The 24,201-nt window shown below is 37.2% G+C and overlaps 1 protein-coding gene across 9 annotated transcripts in view; it reads right to left on the bottom strand.

Annotated features, from left to right (window-relative positions):
* ADGRV1 (adhesion G protein-coupled receptor V1) overlaps nucleotides 1-24,201 on the bottom strand; it is a 284,918-nt gene that overhangs the window by 80,459 nt on the left and 180,258 nt on the right. For all 9 annotated transcript variants that reach the window (XM_015652741.3, XM_019005246.2, XM_019005242.2 and 6 more), the window contains one exon: nucleotides 7,124-7,240. In XM_015652741.3, coding sequence (XP_015508227.1) covers nucleotides 7,124-7,240 — 117 coding nt within the window. The remainder of the gene's footprint in view (nucleotides 1-7,123; nucleotides 7,241-24,201) is intronic.

Below are 24,201 nucleotides of genomic sequence, written 5' to 3'. Positions count from 1 at the left end.
CTGTGAAGGTCACAGTGCAACGTTTTTCTGCCCTGGTATTTGTACAAACACTATTCAACAAAAATACTATGTCCTCAGTTTTTTTTCCTTAAGTAACAAAAAGACATTATAAAGGCAATATGCTTATTTATATTACTATTTTGAATTAGACTAACATAGAGGAAGAGAAACTCTGTTTAGTAGTTTTTGCAATGTAAAAACAGCTTTTTGGCACAAAAGTCACTTCTTCTCTAGATATTCATACCTTCACATTGAATACTGGCATATAGTATTTCTACATCTGATCTGTACTTCATATTTTTATGTTATTGTTCAGCTGTATGTACCTTGTAGGAAACGCACTAAACGCATTTGATAGTTCTGTGATCCTGTTCTGGGCTCAGCAGTACAAGACAGATGTGGAGCTCCAATGAACCAGTAAAGGCTCATGATGATGATTGTGGGATGGAAAAGTTCTCCCATGGGGGAAGGCTGAGAGAGCTGTGGCTGATCAGCCTGGAAAAGGATGTTCAGGGGGACCATATCTGTATGTATAAACATCTGATGGGAGGCAATGGCGAAGAAGAGGGAGACAGACTCTCCTCAGTGATGCCCAGTGGTGGGGCAAGAGGAAATGTGCCCAAATTAACATACAAAAAGCTCAATCTGCATACAAGAAAAAGCTTTCTAACTGTAAGTGTGGTCAAACACTCGGCCAAAAAGGCTAGAGAGCTTGTGGAGTATGTGTCCTTAGAGAATCAAATTCAAAATTATCATGGTCCTGGGCAACCTGTCCTATCTGTTTGAGGTAGGGTGTTGCACTAGACAGTCTCAAGGTACGCCTTCAGACTTCAACAGTTCTGTGATTCTGTGCAATATATGCGTAAGAATTTGAGAAAAAAGTGCAAATAAATTAATGTAAATCCACAGGCATCTCTAAAACATTCTGTTTTCTTACAATCAACTCATCATCAAGCAGCATAATTTAGTTTAAAACCATATATGAATCAAAATAGTGGAACAGCTGAAACCCTTTTGAAGAGCCAATAGTAGGAGTAGAGGAAACCCTTCAAGGAAATCAGAATACTTAGCACAGTGCCTGAATATTTGAATTTTCTTCAAGATGTTCATAGAAGAAACACTTTCATGTGTGAGCATTTTAAAATGCACATCTACACAGTACTGTCTAATAAACTTTCTCTACTTCAAAACTTTTCTACCACCTACAGGTCTCCATGATATATCATTATTCCTGGCCTTTTATATGAGATGAATAGGGATTGTCTTTTTTTTGCATATAAAGTATCTAATTCAAGCTTGTGCCTTTAAGCATGTCTTGTCAGTCAACAGAGAAAGGACAGGCACCTTCAGGCACTCATTAATCCTAACCCAAGCATAATCATCTCTCTCATGTTCTACACAAGGGTTTAATATAATAATGTTGATTTACATGCTTCATTTTCAGCCATCTACTGTAAGGATAAGTAAAAATTCATACACTGTGACAAGACAATGCAATGTGATTATTTTATTGGGGGAAATTTTACACATTTCCCTCAGCCAAGGGCTTGTCTATCCCTTTTTTCAGGAACACCTACTTTTCACATTCAAGTACTTAATTAGTTGTTTCTAGATTCCTTATGTAGGTTTCATTAATTAACTATCATTTCAGATTTTGTTCTGTGATTTATATAGCATGAATATGCAATACTTTCACTGATGATAAATTGTTTACAAAGCAAGTTATTAAGTGTTTTAAATGCTTTTTTAGAGAATGAAATTTCATAGCTTATAGCACATGTCCAGTGTATATAATTATATAATAATTATTATGTCTTTCTTAGTTTTCATTTGGTGATTGGTGCTATATGAACAAAGGCAAAGTTTATTTTCCTTAAAAGATCACAGGTAAACTACACCATAGAAATGCAACTATCCTGGATACATTGAAAGAACAAAGAAAATCTATTAATTACATTGCTGGACATGCACAGGAAGAAAATACTAAATAGATGAAATTGGTATTTGGGCAAAAATCCACCGCTTGTGGAAGGATTTGGTTGTTCTGTTAACTTCTATGTGTGATTGAAAACTCACTCAAAATTCTGTTTGTCACTTTATGTCAATAAACACACTTCAATTACATGCCCTTGTAGTCTTGGCTAGGCTGTGCCTCATTGCAAGTGCTTCCAGAGACCAAAATCCTTGAACTATATGTGCCATTACACTCAGGGACTGTTGGTTTTACTAATTCTGACAATCTGATGAACACTGTTCTTAGTCATCCAACTGAAATTGCTTTCTATGAAATCATACCTCATGTCCTTGCTCTGTGTTTGGTTAGCCTATTTAGACATCTCACATCATTTATCACTGAGCATAACACTTAACACATCTGCTGTAAAGGTGTAAGTGAGGTTGGATTATTCATGTTTTCTGCACAGTAACATTTGTATTTTGATAATTACTAGTTCTTATCTTCAACCCCTTTTGATGCTTCAAAATGTAATCATTGAAATAATAGAGGAGCTAATTTTAGCAAATCCTTTCCTGTTGCCATGCTGCAACAATTACCAGTTCAACAGAAGAATAAAATGTACAGTCCATTTTCTAGCTGCTCAGGTGAAAGAACAAATGGGCAAGTTGTGATTTGTTCTGATATAGAATGCTAAATAATTGTTTATTCACATAGTACTCCAATGAGACAATGTGAACTTCAGTGAAGGTATTTTTCTTTCAAAATGAGGCAGTTCGTGGAAATCACATTCCCAAACCTGGGACACATTTATTTATTTATTCATTCATTCATTTATCTTTAGTGATAATCACAGAATTTCAGAGTTTTTTGTGTTGGAAGGGGCCATCTAATTCACATCTCCTGCCATGGGATATTTTTGCCATGGGATATTTTCCACTGGACCAGTGTCCTGTGAACAGACATAGGGTTTATTTTTACAGTAGCCATGGCTGGGACCCATCATTGCTGAGGGCTGGGGGATGGAACTCTTCTGGGGAGAAGGGGTTTGTTCTGCTTCAGTGTAGTGTGGTGGAGGGAGCAGTTGGGTGGTGATGTTTCTGTGTGAATCATTCACTTCTTTCTTCTACCCTCTGTCAGTATTGCTGTTGTAGTGTTTGCTTCCTTATCTCATTGCTGTTTCCAGCAGATTGTTCTTATCTCAACCTATGATCTTTGCCTTCTGAGTCTCCAGTTCTCCCCTCCAGCCCAAGCAGGGCAAAGGGAGGGGGAGGCTGGGGGCAAGGGAGCAGTGCATAGATTCAGTGGGAACACTGAATTGGAGAATACCATTCCTAAACAAGGACAACAAAGTTGCTCAAAGTCTCATCTCCAAACTGCCCTTGAGCACTTCCAGGGATAAAGTAGCCACAACTTCTCTGGGCAACTGCTTCCAGTGTCCCACCACCTGTGATAATCTGCAGATAGCTGGCAAACAACAGGTGCAAAATACTTCATTTAATATCTTTCCCAATTTGGTAGGAAAAATTATATTTTCCTTCTTTTTATAAATAGCTGGAGGGGTCAATTTATAATAATTGTATACTTTTGTATAATTCCTATTTTGAAACTGTTAAGCAGTCCAAAAGTTATTCTTAAAAATAAAAAGAAAAGCACCAAACTTACTTTAAGATCAGTAAACATCTTACAAGTCTGACACAGATGTATAGAAATTTATAGAAAATTTAAAGTGCCATTAAATGGATGTAGGAGAAAGATTCAGGTATGGGTGTTAGCAAGTTCATGACTTTCATCATGGTTTGCTTGTGGAATTGACACTTTTACTATTGATTTAATTCACTCTAGCAATAGCTCAAGAAAACAAAGAATCATATTTTTCCATCATTTTACTCTGTATCAGAACTGGCATTTGAAAACTACAGATTTATTTTTTTTTTAACTGAATAGACAGCTTTTAATTTTTTCTGTAACTTATTATTTTCAACACATTAGAAAATACTAAGAGAAGAAACTTATTTTCCTTGTTATGCTGAAAGACACTCTTGGCATTTGAAAATACAGCTTTATGCTGTTCAATTGTACAAAGGGACACTTGTCAGGATTAAGACCTCTTGATGTCAGACATTAATATAAGGTAAATATTTTGGGCCCATAAACTGCTATTTTCACCTTGTTTACTCCTTTTCTTCTGCAGTTAAGAAAGCCTCATCCTTTAAAATAATGCGTAATGCTATCAACTTTGTGTGACTTGCAAATTCTCCCTATAAAAAGCAAGAAACAAGACCATACAATAAAAAAGGGAGAAGAACAAACAGACAAGCAAGGATGATTTGATATAATCTCTGTCCTGATGTTGAAAATGGACCAGTTGACCTCTGAGATCCTTTCCATTCTTGTATTTCACTCAATGTATGAGTAGTAGCTACACTTGTAGCAGAAATACTGACATTGAATATGTCTACAAATAAAAGAAGCTAAAAAGAGAACAAGAATTAAAACATGAAGCTATAGATTAATTGTTTTGTAAAGAGCATTGACATAAGACAAAATGTTTGGCATAATTACTAAGCACTATGCAGAAGATGGAATGATTACAAAAACCAAAAAGTAAGGAAGTTATCCTACAGTCTGGAAAGTGAAGTTCTTTGATCTGGACCCCAGAAATAAATCTGTATATATCCAACTGAAATCAGTGTTTTCTTATAGAGCTTTGTTGCCTGAAAATAATGCTCCACCAACTTTTGGTCAGTTAAAATCAACTAGGTTTTATGGATACTTCAGTTTCACATAAGTGCACCATGCTTGTACTTGATTATCACATTCACCTACCTCTGTATCCTGTGATCATGGCAGTCACTTGCAGATTTCTATGATGTAAGTCAATGATCAAATATATGCACTATGGTATGCAGCCTCATAGAGGGCAGAGTGACTGCACAAAGAACACAGAATCTGTTCCTGTATTTTTGTTCTTTTCCAGACAGAAGTATTTAAGCCTCATTCAAATATAAAAACATCATTAAATCTGCTTTTCAAATTAAGCCATATATATAAAGTATACTATGCTGAGAAATACAAATATTAATTTCCCAGATTTTAAAACCTGCTGCTCTAACAGCAGTAGCATCCAGACTTCCCAAATCAGTCTGGTTTCCCCTTGGATCCACAAGCTTTTCTAGAGCAGTCATGGGGACCAATTCAAGCACAGAGATGTCCCCAGCAACCCTTCCTGTGCTCTGATATAGCTTACTCATTCCATAATGAGATATAAAAAGTCAAGATCTAGTCCCAGCCGAGAGGAGAAAAACTCTGGCTGAGGACTGGGATCTATATGTCCCATTATTTAATTCCTTTTGGGTCTTTCAAAGTTCAGGAATTATTCTCAGCTGAAGGCCTGCACCTACAAAAAGAAGAATCATCTTCATTCTGAGTTCTACTCCTGGCATCTCATCACTCAGCAGGCTCATGGATTCCCTCTTAAGCACTTTTGTCCAATCAGATTTCCATGAAGAGTCTTCATGTTTAACACAAGCCTGAGGCTCCACTAAATGAAATTTATTGTGTAAGTTGTTACCATTTGACCAAAGTCTAAGTAAAAAAATAACACTGGATTCCAACTACATACATAAAAATGACCAACTGTTAACTTCTATACTACTTGTTTTTGGCATTGTAAGTAATTTTTGCAACTCAATGAAATGTAAAACCCATAGAATGGGATGATGAAGTACTATCACTGAGTTATCAAAGCTTGAGACATCTCAGTAAAAAAAGAAACTTTAAAATGTTACTTTTTCCAAATTAGCAAATGGTAAAGAGCTCTAAAGCAATTTAGGAATAAAGTGAATGAGCAACTCTGAAGAATATAATTTACAGTTTATAAAATATTTTAGAGTAGTTAACCTACAAAACATCATTTGCCAAGCTAACAAATTTCTCTACTGAGGCCATCTACATGTAGTTTTCTAAAGCTAATGAGCACAGCTGAGCCATTAGAGAGGCCAATAGGATTTTCAATGAACATGAGCCTGACATATTCCATGAAAATTCCACATATCACATGAATGTTACTGGGAGAGAAAGTTGGCTTTAGATGCAGCCTAATTTGCAATTCTTGGTTTGGTCTGACAGCCTGCATATTGGAGGATTTGTACGGTAAGATATGGAGCTGCATATATAAAGCTGTATGCTGAAATGAATGTGCTGGGGACAAATCCTCTTAAAATAACAGACAAATAAATCGCTTAACTCACATACTGGTGCTAAATATAAATTTCTAGATGAGGGCATAATAATGTATTTTTTCTAATAGCCCGACAGCTTGTTATTTTTGACTAACTTACAACTGGTAATTTTCCATAAATAATTGGATTGTTCATGGTGTTCCATATTAGTTCAACTGTTTTTTCCACCATTTACTGTCCTATAATATATCAAACAAGCAACAGATCTGTGACTAGTCTGGTGTACTCATCTGATGAGTATTAGCTGAGGGAGCTGGGGGTGTTCAGCTTGGAGAAAAGGATGGGGGCACATGGTTTACTTGTGGACTTGGGAGTACTGAGTTAATTGTTTGACTTGATGATCCTAGAGGGCTTCTCCAGTCTAAATGATACAAAGATTCTATAAAAATTCTAGAAATAATTATGAATACACGTTCTGTGTATTCATTTTAATGTAAACTTGTGAAGGTATGTCTGTCATGTTGCACAAATTTAATGACTAAAATGCCACTGACTTAACAAATTACAGTATAGTTTACATTTGCACTTCACATGTAAGGGACTGCTTCAAAAGACCAAATAAGAGATGTTTAGAAAAATTATTAAGAGTAAGAAAAATAATTCTTCCTTGTTCTGAGGCAATTCTACCTTGCTCTGAGGATAAAGTGAGGCAAGGACATTCTTACATAGTTGGAATGGAAATGAATGGCAAAAGTCATTATAGTGTTTGTATATTTACCCTTGGAGTCACTCTAGGTTTAATAAAAGTCGTCTAAAGTTTTGGCCTTCTAGTAGCACTGAATTTCAGTGCTCTATATCTCTCTCTATACATAGATGTACAGATATGTATATATATATGCACTAAAATATAACAGAAATACAGTTTAACTATCAATTACTTTTATACATGTTTTGGGGAATGGATAAAAAGGACTACGATACCAACCTGAATAAGCATCCAGCTGAACTGGCAGAGGTAAAGATAATGGGTAACAGATGCGAGAGCAAAGCAGCTTTCCTCTGAGATATGCTGGCTCATGTAAGCAGAGGCCAGAAATGAAACCTGCCAGGGGAAAAAAATGAATACATGCATATTGGAATTAAACAAAATTAATTTAATATTAAAAATAAGGGGGAAAAAATTAGTTTGTAAGTAAAACATACAAAAAATTACTATTTCAGAGACTCAGGAAAAATATCTTGGACATTTAATATTCACCCAAAAGAAGTTATGCTTAAACACTGTCAAGCCCTATACCAGCTTTAAACTTTCTGCAGACCGTCTTCTATCTCTCTGTTGAAAGATGTAAGCTCTTTAGTGTGACCTGAGATTAGCTCAGCTGGTTAGAACATGGTGCAAATAATGCCAAGGTTGTGTGTTCAATCTCTGTATTCACTCAAGAGTTGGACTAAGTGATCCTTGTGAGTTCCTTCCAACTCAGAATATTCTGTAGTAAATTTTAAGTAGAATTACTTAAATTGAGTCATATTACTGAGATTTAGTATATTGCTTGCTTTGCTTTACTTGCTTAGCATGAGCAGTTGGATTTTCTGAAGCCTTATTTGACAAGCTCTGTTCTAACACCAAGATATATTTTTGGCTGGAATGGAAAGGAATATTGACATTGCACTGATGTTCTTGTTGCTAGGTAATGTTTATCTTAAGTCTAGGGCTTTTTAATTTCCCATGCTCTGCCAGCTAGCAGGTGCTGTACCACTCTTAAGTTACTTATTTTCACAAATTTGACACCTGAGACTCTGCTATGGGAAGCCAAGGATCAAGCTTGAAGAATGAGGAAGCACACCTAAGAGGGATGGTATGTGTGGGCAAGGAATCAGGAGAGGCACCCATGGGCCACCTGGAGCTGGTGAAGGGACCCCAGTCCTTGTGGTGACGCCATGGGTGGTGCATGTGTAATTCTTTGAGTGGTGTGAGAATGTTCAGGCAGTGGCCTCTCCTTTAACACACTGCACCTTTATATGATGAGACTACAGAGAGACCTAATATTTATTGTTTAAAATCTTTCCCATGCAACATTAGACACGGGTTTTGTAACTGGGGGTGGAGATTTTCCTGTATAAAAACTAAAAGAGATGTTATCTTCTGATTTGAGTAAATCCAGATATTTTATCAAGTAAACAAACAAACTCAAGAGGCATTTACTGTCTTCAGGCTGTCAGACATGTAGGAATGTAATACCTCAGCTCCTAAGATAGCAATACTGGACAAAAGGCAAGAAGCAAGTATTCCTCTCTCTAATACCATACCAGGATTTCACATTCACAAAACAGTTACAATTTGGCTTTTTCCACAAAGGCATTACATGTTGGCTAGGTAAGTAGCCAATGAACTGTCTACGGAACAAAGGGATTCCAACTCTGACTGCAATAAATGTAGCTAGACAATTTCAACATAACATTTTAAATTAAAACACAACTCAGAAATCTTAAGCCCCTTCTTCTATAAATTTCTTCAGAGAAGAAATGGCTCTACAATCAAAATTCATAAAAGTCTTAAAGCGTTCACATAAAGAAATTAATCCACTGTGCTGATCATTTTTTATTTCCCTGACAAAAAACACCACTCTTTTGACCATTGACTTCTTAGTAACAGAAATTAATGGGCTATGGAGACTGATTTTATGTGCATAAAATCAGGAGATGGGATAAATAAGAAAGTTAAATTAAGTGATTTGGGATACATATGCACACATTTGCAACAACATACTCATATGGTACTGGGTAACCCTTACACAGTCTCCTTATCATAAAAGTACTGTCATAAAGACAGGATAGTGTTACCTCAGCATGAAATGGAAGAATTACAATGAGCACCGGGGGAACAAGTGGACTAAAACCAATTATGAAATGCATTTTAATATTTAAAGGAAAAAAATGCACTTTAAGTAATTTATGTAGTATTTATCAGCTTCTGCTGGGAACTGGCATCTAATTATGGCCACATAACCATTCAGTTTTTAAGAGCTTAACACACAGCTTAATAAAGAGTGGTCTTTGCCAAATTCTGACACTGCTGAAAGAAATCCTATCATTTGGAGTGGGTTAAACATAACTGTAATATGTCTGCAATAGCTACCATCCATGAGGGATACACAAGGAGTGTTTTTGGAAACAACGCCATAGCAGCAGCTCTCTTGAACATTAGCAGTAGTAATTTGTCTAAAACTTGAGCAAATGCTTCTACTGACAACAGGCATCTGGGTGGAAAGGCTTTACCATCTTTTGTTCTCTGAAGGCTTGTGTATATGTCAAGGACAGACTGCTAGGCTAGAGACGGAGAAAAATAGGGGATGTAAAATACAAAATAGAAAAGCAGAATGATGGAGTCCTGGAAATATGTTTTTAACTGCTTTTGAACTGAATGTTGGCTTGAAAGCATTTTGCATTTGTAACTAAGAAACTATAATTCCTAACACTCTCCTGTGCTTCAAGAAAAATAAGGTTTTGCATATTGAAAAAGAGGAGTATATCACTGTATCAACATTTTTCAAATCAAAAAATTCAAAGAGTCCAAATATGTGCTAAAAAATGTGTATTTGTGATAGAAAGGGACTTTTCTTAAAAGACCAATATTGCAATATGGCTGGAGTAATCCCTCAGCTAAGAATTCAGTGTAATTAGTGGCCTTAGAGTATTTTAGGGGGAAAATAAAAAAAAGTAAAATATAAAATTTTCATAGACTTGTTATCTTGCATCTTGGTCAGAAGATACAAATGAGAGTTGGTTTATAACACAAAAACCCCTTCAAACCAACAAATGTGCCTGCCCAATAAAGTGTTCCTTAGACTAATTGTCTCATGTCTTCTGTGATCACTTAGTTATTACCTGCAGGGTGCAACCTTTTATAAAAAGAAACATATTACTTTAATAACAAAACCATGTGCCATCTTTTGGAACAAGTTGTTCCCTCTTGGATCTTTAAAGTATATGCTCATTAGAACGCCAATTGTCCAGAGCTCTTTTTACAGAGACCTTATGGTTTAAATAGCCCTTTTCAATCTTTGGATATACTGACATTTAGTTCTGTGCTGAGATGATAACATAATGCCTCTTCTTCATACATGTCAAGGTGATTGACCTTGACCCAAAATGGTTTAATTGGTAATCCTTTAAATCACTCAAGTAGCAGGCTGATATTTTTATTAATTTGACTGGTGATGGTTCCATACCATATTGAAAATTATGATGATAGCATATCATTCAATAGGTTCCCCTTGACAAAGTGAAAAAAAAAGGTAAAAAAAAAAAATTTAAAAAAAATTTTAAAAAGTAGTTAAAAAATAAAATACGATAAATAAATGAACTTCTGTATAATAGCAAAAAGCTATTTGACAGGGTCCCCATCTGACAGTCATTTACTCAGTTAATCAAAGGACACCACAATTCTTTTAAAACTTTAAGACAATTATCTAGCAATTACTTCAAGGAAATTATTACCAGGATATGCTATCTAAGTCATCAACACCAAACCATAAATGAATAACATGAGATGTATTTCTGTTCCTGTATGAAGAGTAACTAAGAAACTATAACAGTATTTTTGTACTGCTGTTTCCAAGGGGCTTGCTGTATCTGAACATCACTTCTCTACTAGCTGAGATCTGCTCATAGTTTCCAGCCTGCACTTTTTTTCATGGTCAGTTTATATCTGTTTTTATTTCTCTTGTAAGTCTCTCAGGTTACAGAATTTCCTCCTCCATGGAGTTTGTAGTAGCATGAATTTCTGGAAGGCAGTAGTACTCTCCCTCAGGCTCCATTTTTCAGGGTTAATTGAGCCACTGCACAACACGGTTAGAGATGCCTAAGCTGATCTGGACAGCAAAAGCTGTTTAGCTCCATGACTACAGCATCTGCCTAGATCAGTTTACCTTGTTTCTCACAGTAACCCGACATACTGAAATGTATGCTCACACATGAAATGTACACCAGATTTGCTCACACCAAATGTACAAAGTTTATTCACTAATGCCAGCTATAGATGATGCAAGCAAATCCATGAGCTTTCTAATGATTGAAGAATTTTTTAAACTCTAAGTTCAGAATTAGCAGGCCTTAACTGGCCTCAAAATAGAAATTTACAGAGAAAGCAATGAGTCTAAGTTGCCTTTTTAATATTGTACAAAAGAAAAAAAGGAAAGACCAGAAGAGTGAAGAAATTCCAATCAGGTAAAAAAAAATCAACAGAGAAGTTGTATGAAAACTGAAATAAGAATTATGTATGAAAAATTATTAAATGCAATACAAAGCAGTAGTAATTCCAGTTTGTCATGGTTAGTGCTGAAATGCTACCATATGTTAGACTTTAAAATAAGGATACAGCACATGACACAAGGAAAAAAATCCTGTCTTTACATCACAACAAATGTGGAAATTCTAAATATATTCTTTGCCCCAGACTTTTCTAGCATGACCAGCTTTCAGGGATGCTGTGTCCCATAAACTAGGGGATAAGGTTGGAGCAAGGAAGATACACCCTTGGTGGTAGAGTGTCAGGACTGGGAATAATTTAGCACAAGGGACAGTGGCACCTGATGGGATGCACACGAGTGAGCTGGCTGTTGTCATTGCAAGACCACTTGTGACAACCTTTCAGCAATCAGGTTACTAGGAAGTGCCCAAAGACTGGAGGAAAGCAAAGGTCAGGAAGTGCAAGGAAGAGGATCCGAGCAACTAACAGGTTGGTCAGCCTCAACTCCACCCTTGGGAATGTGAGGGAGCAGTTAATCCTGCAAACAATTTGCAGGCACATTAAGGATGAGACAATCACAAGGAGTAGCCAGTATGGTTTCAGCAAGAGAATGTCATGCTTGACCAAACTTCTGTGATGCAGTCACTGGCCTGGTAGATGAAGAGAGAGCAGCATATATTGTCTACCTGGGCTTTAGTTAAGTCCTTGACTCTTTCTCTGGTAAGATATTCTTAGATGAGCTGCTGACTTATGCGCTGGAAATGCAGACAGTGAGGTAGAACTTATGGAAACTAGTTTGAACTTGTTTGGAAAGTACTGATTTTAAGTGGTTTATGTGACAACACTTCAGAACTGTTCAAAGAAATGCAGTGAAGCCAATGAATTTGAAGCACTGTGACAGAAGAAAGAATATCCCTTTAAAAAAAAAATTGAACAAACCTTTTTTCCATTATTTTGTAGCAAAGCATATCACAGAATGTATTTCCATTCAGAGAATGAGCAATTGACTTAATATTCTGCCCCAATTTTTCAGCCTGGCAATCCAGTAAATACTGACAAAAATATTTTACAAAGATCTAAGTCTATCTGATGCAATGTTAGCCATACAAGTTGTTAAGCAGGAAGTCAGCAAGTTGTAAAACAGGAAGTTTCAGCACTGATACTACAGATGTTAAAACCCAGAGGCAGTAAGTAAAATAAAAGGCAAAAATAAAATAATACAGCAGTAAAACATAATTTATAATTTTAAGAATTGAAAAATGTTTTCACAAGGGGAGAATAAATCTGAGACCAATAATCTTTCCCAATTGCAAGGAGTGACAAAAAGGCAGCATGTTGTGATGGGTCAAGAAAAAAGAAAGAGAACACCTAGCAATGTTTTAGGGGAGGAGCTGTGAAGAAGCTAACCCCAGCAAATATAAAAGCATCAAGGAGCAGAACAACAAGAATTTAGACCTGGAAGAGGGTCCAGAACTAAGATCTGACAAATCTGCTCACAAATTTTACTTTCCCATTTTGGCAGGAAGTGCTCTGCCTCCTGCAGATGAGAAAAAGATCCTTTCCACCTAGAGAAACCCACAGAGAAACCGGTTAACTCTTTTAAAACACTTTGGAGTGTGCCTGCGAGGAATATGTCAGTATACTTATGCCACATTTTTGCAATTTATGTAAAATGATGCTTCCCAATATGAACTCACAAAGCTTTAGACCTTCTCTTCTTCTAGACAGAATATGTCTTACTGAAATGGATCCTGACAGTGGTGAACTAATTAATTTTCACATAAACAATTTTTAGTCTTTTATCTATTTTATTAAATTGTCTGCATGGAGATTGCCTGCCTTACAGATATGGTTTATATGCATCTATATTAAAAAAAGAAGAGAAAACAAAGAGCCCTACCACATGCTATCTGTGATTATACCAACGAAATCTCAACAGAGGAACAGTATCAAGAGCATAATCTAAAGTGCTGTTCCTTTTGTTGGACTTAATTGCAACAAACAATAATGTAGGAAAATAAACACATTTAAACTCTCATATCCTCACTAAGCTGCTCTCTTATGCTTTGAATTTACTTTATATGGGTATAAAAGGGGTTCCCCCTTGAGCACAGGGACACTGCTTAATAATAGTGCATATGAATCATACTTTTTTGTTGCTGCTCTGTAGGACAGGACAGTACTGATATGAGCCAAGTGTTCTTGTGTTTTGTGTTCTGATATTAAATGCCAGGACAAAAATACCAACAAAGGATGTACAAAAGAACTGGAGAGATTCATGGCCACCAGAAAATATTCTAAGTCACTCTTTCTGGAAAAAGTAATACTACTTACAGCATGTATCAAATCACAGAGGAAAAGGTTATATAAGTTAGAAGATTCACAACATAGTATTTAACTGGGTGAAAATTTCAAAAACTAGCTTTTTATTTCATATTTATTCTGTATTAATATTGCTGAAATAAGCAGGTAAAGTTCCTTTGTGAATTTGTGTGACTGCTAAATGACTTTACTGGTCATTTAGTGGTTTATTTGAGAGGAGTGCTACAAAGAAACCATATATGCAGGTTAAGCTTTATTTGTGTCTTCAGTTAAGTTGGTGAATATACATATTCAAAAATAAATACTTTATGAATAGCAGCACCAAAGTCTTACTCTATAATTTGTGTGCATTTTTTGTATTTTAGAGATATTTTTATGTTTACAATTTATTTGCTTAGACTGTTTGTTCTTTATTATTGTAAACTGACATCATAACAAAAGCCAAACCGCTGACTGAAATAAAATACCTAAAATGCTGAAATTATATTTACAACAGTGACCCACAGTGCTTTTGTGAAGATGTTTACACTTTATTAAACAGCAGAAGAATTGACAACCATTTTCAGAAGTCATTAGACATTAGTAACCATATGCTATTCATTCCTCTCCCCCAGCTGGGCAGGAAGGTAGTTGGTTTCATGCCAGGTTCAATCCCTTCCCTATTCGCTTCCCATTTTCAGGCTCAGGGACATTTTTTTTGCTTCTCCAGGCAAGGAGGTAGCAATCTGAGGGTGTGAGGCACCATGATGCAGAGCCCAGCAGTACACAGCTGGCTATGTAGTTGAAGTTACCTGTTGTGGAAAGACTGGGGTAGCTCACACCCTCCTCAAAAAAGCCTGGCACAAACACCAAACTGCATTAGGTCATCTTAAACAGTTTGTCTTCTGCCTCATTCATACCGTACCTTACAAAGAATATATTGAGGAAAAATGAGGACTAACATACTCTTAGAAGATCCTAACCCATTTAGTTTTACATCCAGATCCAGAAAAATGTATCTGGCATAATACCCTATAGAGTTTTTGTTATCACTTTCATTTAGATCTGCAACAAAGATATATGTTGCTTTCGTTACGCATTACAGAACAAAAGCCAGACATCCTGTCCTGGTGCAATATTCACAATAACACAACAGTTTCAATGTAATGGTGCAAAGTAAAGCTGAAAAATCCTCTTTGTAAAACAATCAAAAATTCATCTAGTCTTTTCCAGATTCAAGTACTCTGACAGAGCTCAGGGCTCTGCCCTGAATGTGCTGATTTGGCAGGTCCAAAACAAACTCCTCTGACGGACTTTGACAATTGTTTTCTATCTAGAAGCTCAGATGAGACTCTGAGCAGATCTGCCATGACCTATTAATTTTCTCTAGAGGTTTCTCAGGTTTGGATCTATATACACTTCTGGGGATTATCAGAAAAAGCTTTCAGTAACTTGGCTTCTCATTTCCTATATTTTATTGAAGTTCATGTATAAGATTCTGGCAAAAAGTACAAACAAATTTGATGACATGACCATTTATGAACTCTAAACTGGATTTAGGACACTATCCAGGTCCAACAAAATCTGATGTTGGGCAAGTAAAATTACTGCAAGGGAAACACATCTGATGACCTCCAATCCTTTATGTAAATAGTTTGAAATGGTCAGTGCCCCATGTCCCATGGTCAATGCCCCAAGGCTGTCAGTGTTTAAAAGGCGTTTGGAGAACACCCTTAAAAAAATGCTTGAACTACTACTTGTTCTTGAAGTGATCAGGCCATAGGACTCTATGATTATTGTAGGTCCCTTCTAATAAGAACTCTTTTGATTTTCTGTAGTCCAGCAATAACCCAAAGATGATAAAAAATTACTCCACAGAACCTAGATGCTGGCTGGAGTAATGTGCAACTCTCCACCTGCTTGCCTGCAGATTTCCTCCCATAGGAGTTATAGCACAAGGTAGGGCAGACTCACCATAAAGTGGGGTCAGGATGCAATCAGCATGCAGCCATGGATAGTATTCTAAGCATGGTACAAAAGGAATCTCATGTTCCTCCATAAGGCTAGTCAGTTGAGGAGAGTAAGATGTGTGTTGTAGTCACATGCTGGAGGAAAGGGATGCAACCTGTTCTAGTGGAGGGTGTCTCTGGTCATAGCAGTGGGGTTGAAAATAAATAAACCTTAAGCTCCTTCTAATTCTAAATGTTTTATAACTATTTATTTATCTATTTCTTCTTAAAAAAGAAATAACCAAGATGTAATTCCAAAGAGTGTCTTCTGGTTTCATAATGCTTCAGTAGCAAACCTCTGTCTAAATATTAGCCCCTCTATACAGCTCTGAAATCATCTTGAGGGGCTTTTCCTTTTATTTTTCAGTTAAAAGATAATAGGTTAAGCAAAAACTCCTAATTTGAGGTAAAATGAGATATATTTAAAGAATCAGTGGCTGCATATGCAGATCAAAAAGCATGCAAAAATGCAACTCATAATAGAATGCTGGTGATAGTAAACAATTATTATTCTCAGTAGTATCTCTGTTGGTAGACTGCATGCTTTCTACAGTCTCAGAAAAAAACCCCAGAGGTGTACATATGCAGGGAGAGATCTTTACAAGACTATGGAATCTGTCTTCATCTATTGGTTGGAAGAGCTATTCTAACATTAAGTCCAGTGTGAGAGAAGAATATTTAATTAAAGCAATTCAGGTTTTGCCAGAAGCCGCAGAAACATTTACCTAACATTTAATTATAAACAGAGCATTCTTCCACAAGGGCTAATATGTAAGTTACTTAATTCTACTATCATTTTTAACCTATGATATCAAAGAGATGTTTTTCCAGACAAGTAGTGACAAGATGAGAGGACACAGCCTCAAACTCCAGCAGGAAAGGCTCAGGTTGGACAGTAGGAGGAACTTTTCCACAGAAAGGGTGATCGGATGTTGGATTGGACTGCCCATGCAGGTGGCTGACTCACCATCTCTGGAGGTGTTAGAGAACAGATGGAACATGGTACTTAGTGCCATGGTCTAGCTGACATGGTGGTGTTCAGTCAAAGCTTGGACTTGATGATCTCGGGATTCTTTTCCAACCTAACTGATTCTGTGATTCTGTGAATTCAGTGATCAGTACAATTTTTTTTATGATACAGGAAACTTTATCTGCTGTTTTCTCTATGCAAAACGCTTCATAATTGCAGAGCAGCAGTAGGTTTCCCTATCTAACAGAAACAGAAAAGGAAACCCTTTAGGTTTTGTTGTGCTGGTGGAAAGATTGAATTTTTAACCCATAATAATCAGTGCCACTTAGTAACTGCAGGGGCTTTAATAAGCAGTAAAGATTTAAGATGATGCCACTTGAAGATAGGGGTTTTCAGAGGAGTATAATTGAATCACTGGGACCATGTCAGCTAATTGCATTAAATAATATCTTAGTAGTCATAGTTAATCTGTTCTTTACTGACTCACCTCATCTCTAAACAAATGGGGAAGGAACAGGGTCACTAGTGCTCTGAGTATTAACTTAGATAAAAACAGACAAACAGAGACAAATGCACTAAATATGCCAAAAAGATAAGGATCCTAGAACTATATCTACCCCAAAGCAATAGCATAGATTAGTTATTAAGTACAACTTTTAGTACACAAACATTATTGTAAAAATAAATTCCAGAAATGGTTGAAGTATTTATAGAATTCAGAAGGTGAATCCTCCTGCCATGGACTTTGTTCAAAGGTACAGACTGAATCACTTTTTCAAACACAAACACAGAAACTTCCTTATCTAGCTAGAACTTGTTCTTGTGGTTCTGCCAACATGTGAAAATGAACTGCAGGGAAAATCAGATATTCCTAAAATTATTATTATTCCAATTGTCTTCACACAGTAAGTTATTTAAAATACATTAGTGTTTATTCTGGAGTAAGAGCACATGCCTATGAAATTGGTCTGAAAAATTACTCTGTAGTGCCTGTTACATTATTTTGATATTTAGGGACTAGAACTTCCATTGAACACTGTAGAATATAGTGGTTTTTATAATAGTTTCTCATATTTATAATGAGAATACAGAACACATGATCACATTATCTTCTTTTTTTAAGTAAGTGGGCTTGCAGATAGTAGTCCCTCTCTGGTCTGGGTTGTGGGTGGCTTGGCAGCACTGCCCAGCAAGGGGGAGAAAACATTTAATGGGTCCAGACCACTGTTTTGCCTGCTGTACCCACCCTGTTGTTCCGTGCTGAGGAGGGCACTGATCCTGGATGAGCCGTCTTCATCTGCCACTGGAACTGTTCTGTAAGCTCCTGCCCTCCTGGGAGGGATCTGACACCATCTTGTGCCTCTGTCCCCCAAACCACGTGGACACACCTGTCAGGTGCAATCTTGGGAAGGGTATTTCCAGCATTTCTGCTCATTCATATTCAACTTGTCATTGACCAGGACACCCATGTCCCTTTCCACGGCACTTCTTTCCACATCTCATTTCCCAGTCTGGCCATACATCCAGGGTTGCATAATCCTGGCTAGGATGTCTATAGTAGACTCTGACAGGGACATCCACAGTACCGATTTGCCTCTTGGTCCTAACCCAGAGGTTCTCAACTGTGCTGCTAACTGTGATCGCCATATGTGCTCACCCTTCTATTTCATACAGTGCTACCCCCCAGCCTCTTCTGCCCTGCCTGTCCCTCCTGCAGAGCTGGAACTGCCCAACAGGGCACTCCAGCCACAGGACTCATTCCAACAGGTTTCCCTCATGCCTGTGATGTCAAATCTCTGGGATATAGAGAAAGCCTTGAGCTCCTCTTGTGTGTTCCTCATGCTCAGCATTTGTGGACAAACATTTCAGGTGTGGTACATTGTAGCCAACACCTCCTGAAGCTGACTGAGGGATCCCATTGCTCATCACCCTAAAGCCTGGTATTTTCCTTTCCAAGCTAGTTTAAAGCTCTGCCAATGAGCTCCACTACCTGTTCTGCTAGAGCTCTTTCTTCCCTCTGATCAAATTGTATTTCATCACATGTCAGTAGACCAGGTGTTGAATAGATCATACCATGATAAAAAAGCCCAATTTTTTTCCAATTACACCAGCCTCAGAGCCACACGTTGACCCAGTGGATGTGCCTATTCCTATGAATATTATTCCTAATAGGGCAGCAATTTCTGAAACACTTCCTGTTTTATTGTGTAAAATTGAAACCAGAAGAAGAAGAAGAAGCTGAAAACATTTCAAATTATTTTCCAACCAACCCTCTTACATAAAAATTGCTTTTAGACAGTGAAATATTGAACAGGTGATTACGACACTAAGGTGATAAAGATACTATCCTCAGCTCAAGAATGATGTCTTCTACTGTACATTCTACAACAGTGAGAAAAGCTTGTCATATGTAATGATCATACTGCATTTTTAATTATAGTTAAGCTGGTATCCAGACCACTCTATGTACCACTAGTTGAGTGCTAAGAATTGCCACAAGAATAGAAAATCTTCTGTGACTGTCTACTGCTGTGCACTGGAGAATTCCTCTCAAATCATAACTCACATACAGCATTCAGCATGAGAAGGATAAACACCCATGGCTTAAAAATTTTTTTTCTTTGATTGTTTTAAATACTGGATATGCTCCTACCACTCAATGCACAAAGACTACTTTTTATTTGATATGACAGAATCAATCAAAGAACTTCAGATCTACATTTTTGAAAAGAGTTATTTGTAAACTGATAGCTGCCTAGCCTCTTTATATTCCTTCTCTCAAGATGACTGCAGCTCCTCTGCAGGTCAGTTGCTGTAAAACTCAGAACTGTTAAAGTTCAGCAGGCCCAAAATGATGAATAATTTTCACACATGTGTGGTAATTCTGCAGGCAAAAAAGAAGTTGACAGAACACTGAGTTCTGAAAACCAGCTTTGCAAAATGTATACTTAGATTACATATACAATGAAAACAGGCTGAGCAGAGCAGCTTTGTATATGGGAATACGTGAAAGAAAGCAAACACCCTCTCTGCTTAACTGATAGTTCTAAAGCAATTAACCAAATTTACTTTCAAGACAGGAACAAAAGCACTTTTTCTGCAACCTCTCTTTTTCTAGGAACATGGTATTATCCTTATTATCTTTTATTGCAATGCCAGCCAAATATAGAGAACATTTGTCTTAAACACTCAAACCATCTCAAACCAGATTCCTTACAGAGATCATTCCTCTGCTTAGTTTCAACAATTTTCTTGTTCCTACAGAAACAGGGATGTTTTTGCTGTGACCAAGTGTTTCAACTGATTCCTATGCTTGACTATACTAATAATAGCAACTGCTTTCCTCAGACCACTCACATGTGTTAAATTAATCAACAACAGAAGGTCAAATGTACATAAAGCAGCTTATTCATTCATTAACTGAAATGACCTAATCACCATGTTTGGATTTTCTGTTTCTCCTTTATATGCTCATGCAAATACTATCACTGAAGTATCTTCTGAGCTCCAAACCAGCATTGATTACACGCTACTTGCTTTTTGACACCATAGCAAAACTGAATTTTGTCATTTCAAAGACAATTATTTCCTCAGCTCCTCAGTTAATCTCATCCGTGGAGGCACCTTCCAACACTCTCACTCCCTCCACCTCCCCATTATACCACCCACCTCCAGGCCAAGTATGCAAATAGCCCACAGGCCCTGTGGTACACTGAGGAGAGAATTTCTGCCATGCATGGCCATAGCCCATGTTGTGTAAGGTCAGTTTTAATTTGTATTGTATCTTCTACACAGGCGTGACTTCATCTGCCTTATGCTTCAAGTCAGCTGAATATGAGCTAGCTCCAGGTCAAAAGCTGCATAGTTTGGCTAACACTGTGTAATACTTGAGAAAATAAGTCTTGCTGAGAGGCTGAGCCCTGCATTAGTTTGAACACAAAGCTACTCTTTACTGCAACTAAACAGAGCTGCCCTGAGTCCAGTTTGAAGCAGGGCAAGTGTATACTTGTCTCTGCCATGAAAGGACTTCATGGGCATATCCTTGCTTTCCAAGGCCTGACAAATAAAATGTCCCTGGGTAAGACTAGATTCATATGCTTCATTTTTCACATTGCATGGCCACCTGAACGGGAATTTTTTAGGAGACCAGTGGACTTGTTAAAAAGAACCAGGTGGGAATTTGGGTAGGATGAGGGTGAGCTCGCTGTTGGTGGAATGGCCACTGCTAGCCCTGGCCCCCTGGTGCCTTAAATCAGTCTCTGTTCCAGTCCAAAAAGGTGCATGTTGACCATGTGGCCCTTCTGGAAACATTAAAGTGCATGCCTTGAGTTTGTGTTGCTGGTGTAAAAAACACATTATTTTATCCTATAAACTGTGCTGTGAGCAAAGTGTAGCTACAGCAGTATTACTGCATGAAATATGATATAACTTTGCATATCCCTCTTATTTGCCTTTGATTGGATGTAAACATAAAACAGGCACATTCTGAAAATACAGAATCAAGCAAACAGATTAAAAGACCTGGTATACAGCATATGCCAGGCTAAACCTTTCCTACACAGACCCAGATCCCTCACTGCAGATTTTCCTTCGCTTCTCTGATTTGCACAAAGACAGCAACAAAACTCAATCTTATTTGGAAGCAATGTGAATGTAATCAAAATACATGAACATAAGTCCTACTTTTCACAGGATTAGTAATTTGAACCATTTGTCATTGTGAAGTATACATTTATATAATTGAAAAAGGTATTATTTTTTATGCTTCACTGCACTTTTGAGTCCTGAGTGGAAATGTAATTAGTATCCATGCAGAACAAATGATCCCAAAATTCTGTTCATAGTTTTTCCCTTTCACAGTCTCAACCATTACTTACTTTGTTTGCTAGTATCTGTAGCATACTAGAGCTATTGATATGACTACTTAAGACAGAGGATGAATTCAAAATGGAGACTAAAATATGAAGTTCACTTTCATTGTCTCCTTAGGTAAATTGTAAATAGATTCCAATGAAAATTGATATATAATGGATATATGGATTTATATATTCTAAATGGAATAAGTATAAAAATCCCACAAGAATGAAATTCAGGAAATGTCAGTCTTCTGAGCGTTTGGACTGGAGCGTGGGTAAAGACTGCCTCTCAGTGGGCACATCTGCTCATGTCAAAGTGAACATCACCTAGGGAACTGTAAATCCACCACTTTCATATACGTTCTACTGAGTTGGTCACTCTCTAAGTAAACAAACCTGAAGGAAGATTGTCGTCAAGCATTTCCCGAGAAATTCAGCAATTCCTATTTACTATTCCAATTTACTATACTTTTGTTCACTATTACACGCACCATACCAGGATCACAGAATCACACAGCGTCACACAATCAATTAGGTTGGAAAATAACTCTGACATCATCACGTCCAACCTCAGACTGAAAATTACTATGCCAACTAGACCATGGCACTAAGTCGAGTCTTCCCTTAAGTGATTCAAACACCTCCCTGGGAAGTCTATCTCAATGTTAATCACCCTTTCTGCAGAGAAATTCCTCCTATGTCCAACCTAAACCTCCCCTGGTGCAGCTTGAGTCTATTCCCTCTCATCCTGTTGCTAGTTGTCCAGGAGAAGAAACTGACCCTCACCTGGCTGAAACCTGAAGTTATAGAGAGTGATATAGTCACCACTGAACCTCCTTTTCTCCGGAGTAAATGACCTAAACTCCCTCAGCTGCTCCTCACAGGACTTGTGCTCCAAACCCTTCATCAACTCCATTGAACCTCTCTGGACACACTCAAGCACCTCAATGTCCTTTCTAAATTCTGAACCCAGAACTTGAGGTGTGGTCTCACCAGTGCCCAGTACAGGATGGCAATCACTGCCCTGCTCCTGCTGGCCACACCTTGCTGACTGGGCCAGGATGCTCACCCATATTCAGCCAGCTGTTGACAAGCACTCCCAGGCGTTTTTTTGTTGAGCCACTGTCCAGCCACTCTCTCCCCAGCCTGTAGCTCTGCATGGGGCTGTTGTGGCCAAAGTGCAGGACCCAGCAACTGGTCTTACTGAACCTCTTACCTTTGGTCTTAGTTTGTCTTTCATGCCAATTATAAGAAATGGAATTCCTACACTTAAAATACAGGAGGCTTTTCTGGGAATAAAAAAGATTTCTTTTTCTCAGCTACTCACATTAATAGTGATCTTTCCTTTGTATTCAAGTACACTTTGGCTAATTTTATAACTTTTTTTTTTTTATTTATTTTTTTTTCAAGGAAAGATGACTGTCAGCAAAGATCTTGGTAAAAAGGTAATGAACCAATCATTTTACCAGGAACATTAACTCATTTCCACCCAACTAAGATGATGGGTAAATAGCCAGTACTCTGCTCTCAAAAGCTTTAACTTACACCACATGTCAAACAAAATTAAAGGACGTTTGCTTTAACTGTAAAACTAAAATCAAAAGCAATCACGAAAACAAAATAACAAGAATAAATCCACCAAGAAAATCTAAGGAAGTAAATATATTAAAATCAAATTAAATCAAGTCAGATCAAATCAAAACAGGATAAAATCTGTAAGGTATTCTGTAGAACTCTCATGACAGTAAGTATGTGAAAACAAAGACAATTGTGAAGAGATTACTATGAACTAAATAAAAACCAAACAACAGTTTATTATCTTTGATAGCATATTCTACTATTTGACAGAACAACATATTTTATTTCATGTTGATGTAAGCAGTTCAACAGCAGTGACACACAAGTGAGAAGGAAATTACTACATTTTTATAATGATAGTGTTATTTTTCCTTTTTTATATCTCTGAATTTCAATTTTTGTTTATTGTAATTTTATTACACTAATCTCTGTCTTCTTCTAGAAATGTAGTGCTTTGAAACTTTCATTATATTCCTTTCATTCCCACACAGCTTCTTAGTCTCAGGAAGCACTTTTGCAAATATCTACCTTCCCTCAAAGCATTTTTTTTCACTATATTTAAACATGAAGAATATGCCAAACAAAAGCAAAACTGCTATTTGCTTTGGGATCAGACTAAATGGTTGGTACAGAGGTGGGAAAAGGAAGAGGCATTAATAAGAAATTAAAGGGTAAAATAAAGTTGCAGAGAATTGGAGAAATGCTAATTGGAGAGTTTGCAGTGCAGTATTTCTAGAAAGTCTAAATCAGAGCACAGAGGAGAGGAAAAGTCCTAGCTTACATCCTTCAGGAGAAGGCGGTCTTTGAAGCCCACCTGTTTCCTAGATCAGCTGTTTCTAGGTTCAAGTTCTGCGATTGCAAGACATTTTTGAAATGGAGTTTGGTTGTGTTCTTTGCACAGGACTGGCAGAATCAGTTTATGAGCTGGCTGCACCTCTGAAAGGTTAGCAAGCCACAAAACATGGGAGGACAATACAGTTCTAGCATGCACTTGTGTACTAGTTTGAAATCAAACCAGTGAGAAATCGCAAGTCAGAATTATAATTTAATAGGAAAATGATAAAAAGAATAAATGCAATAATATCAAAAACACTGACAGAG

The sequence above is a fragment of the Parus major genome, chromosome Z (genome assembly GCF_001522545.3).
Source record: "Parus major isolate Abel chromosome Z, Parus_major1.1, whole genome shotgun sequence".
In the NCBI taxonomy this organism is placed as follows: domain Eukaryota; kingdom Metazoa; phylum Chordata; class Aves; order Passeriformes; family Paridae; genus Parus; species Parus major.
Note: the sequence above shows the minus strand (reverse complement) of the source record. Positions and strands in the feature narration are given on the sequence as shown.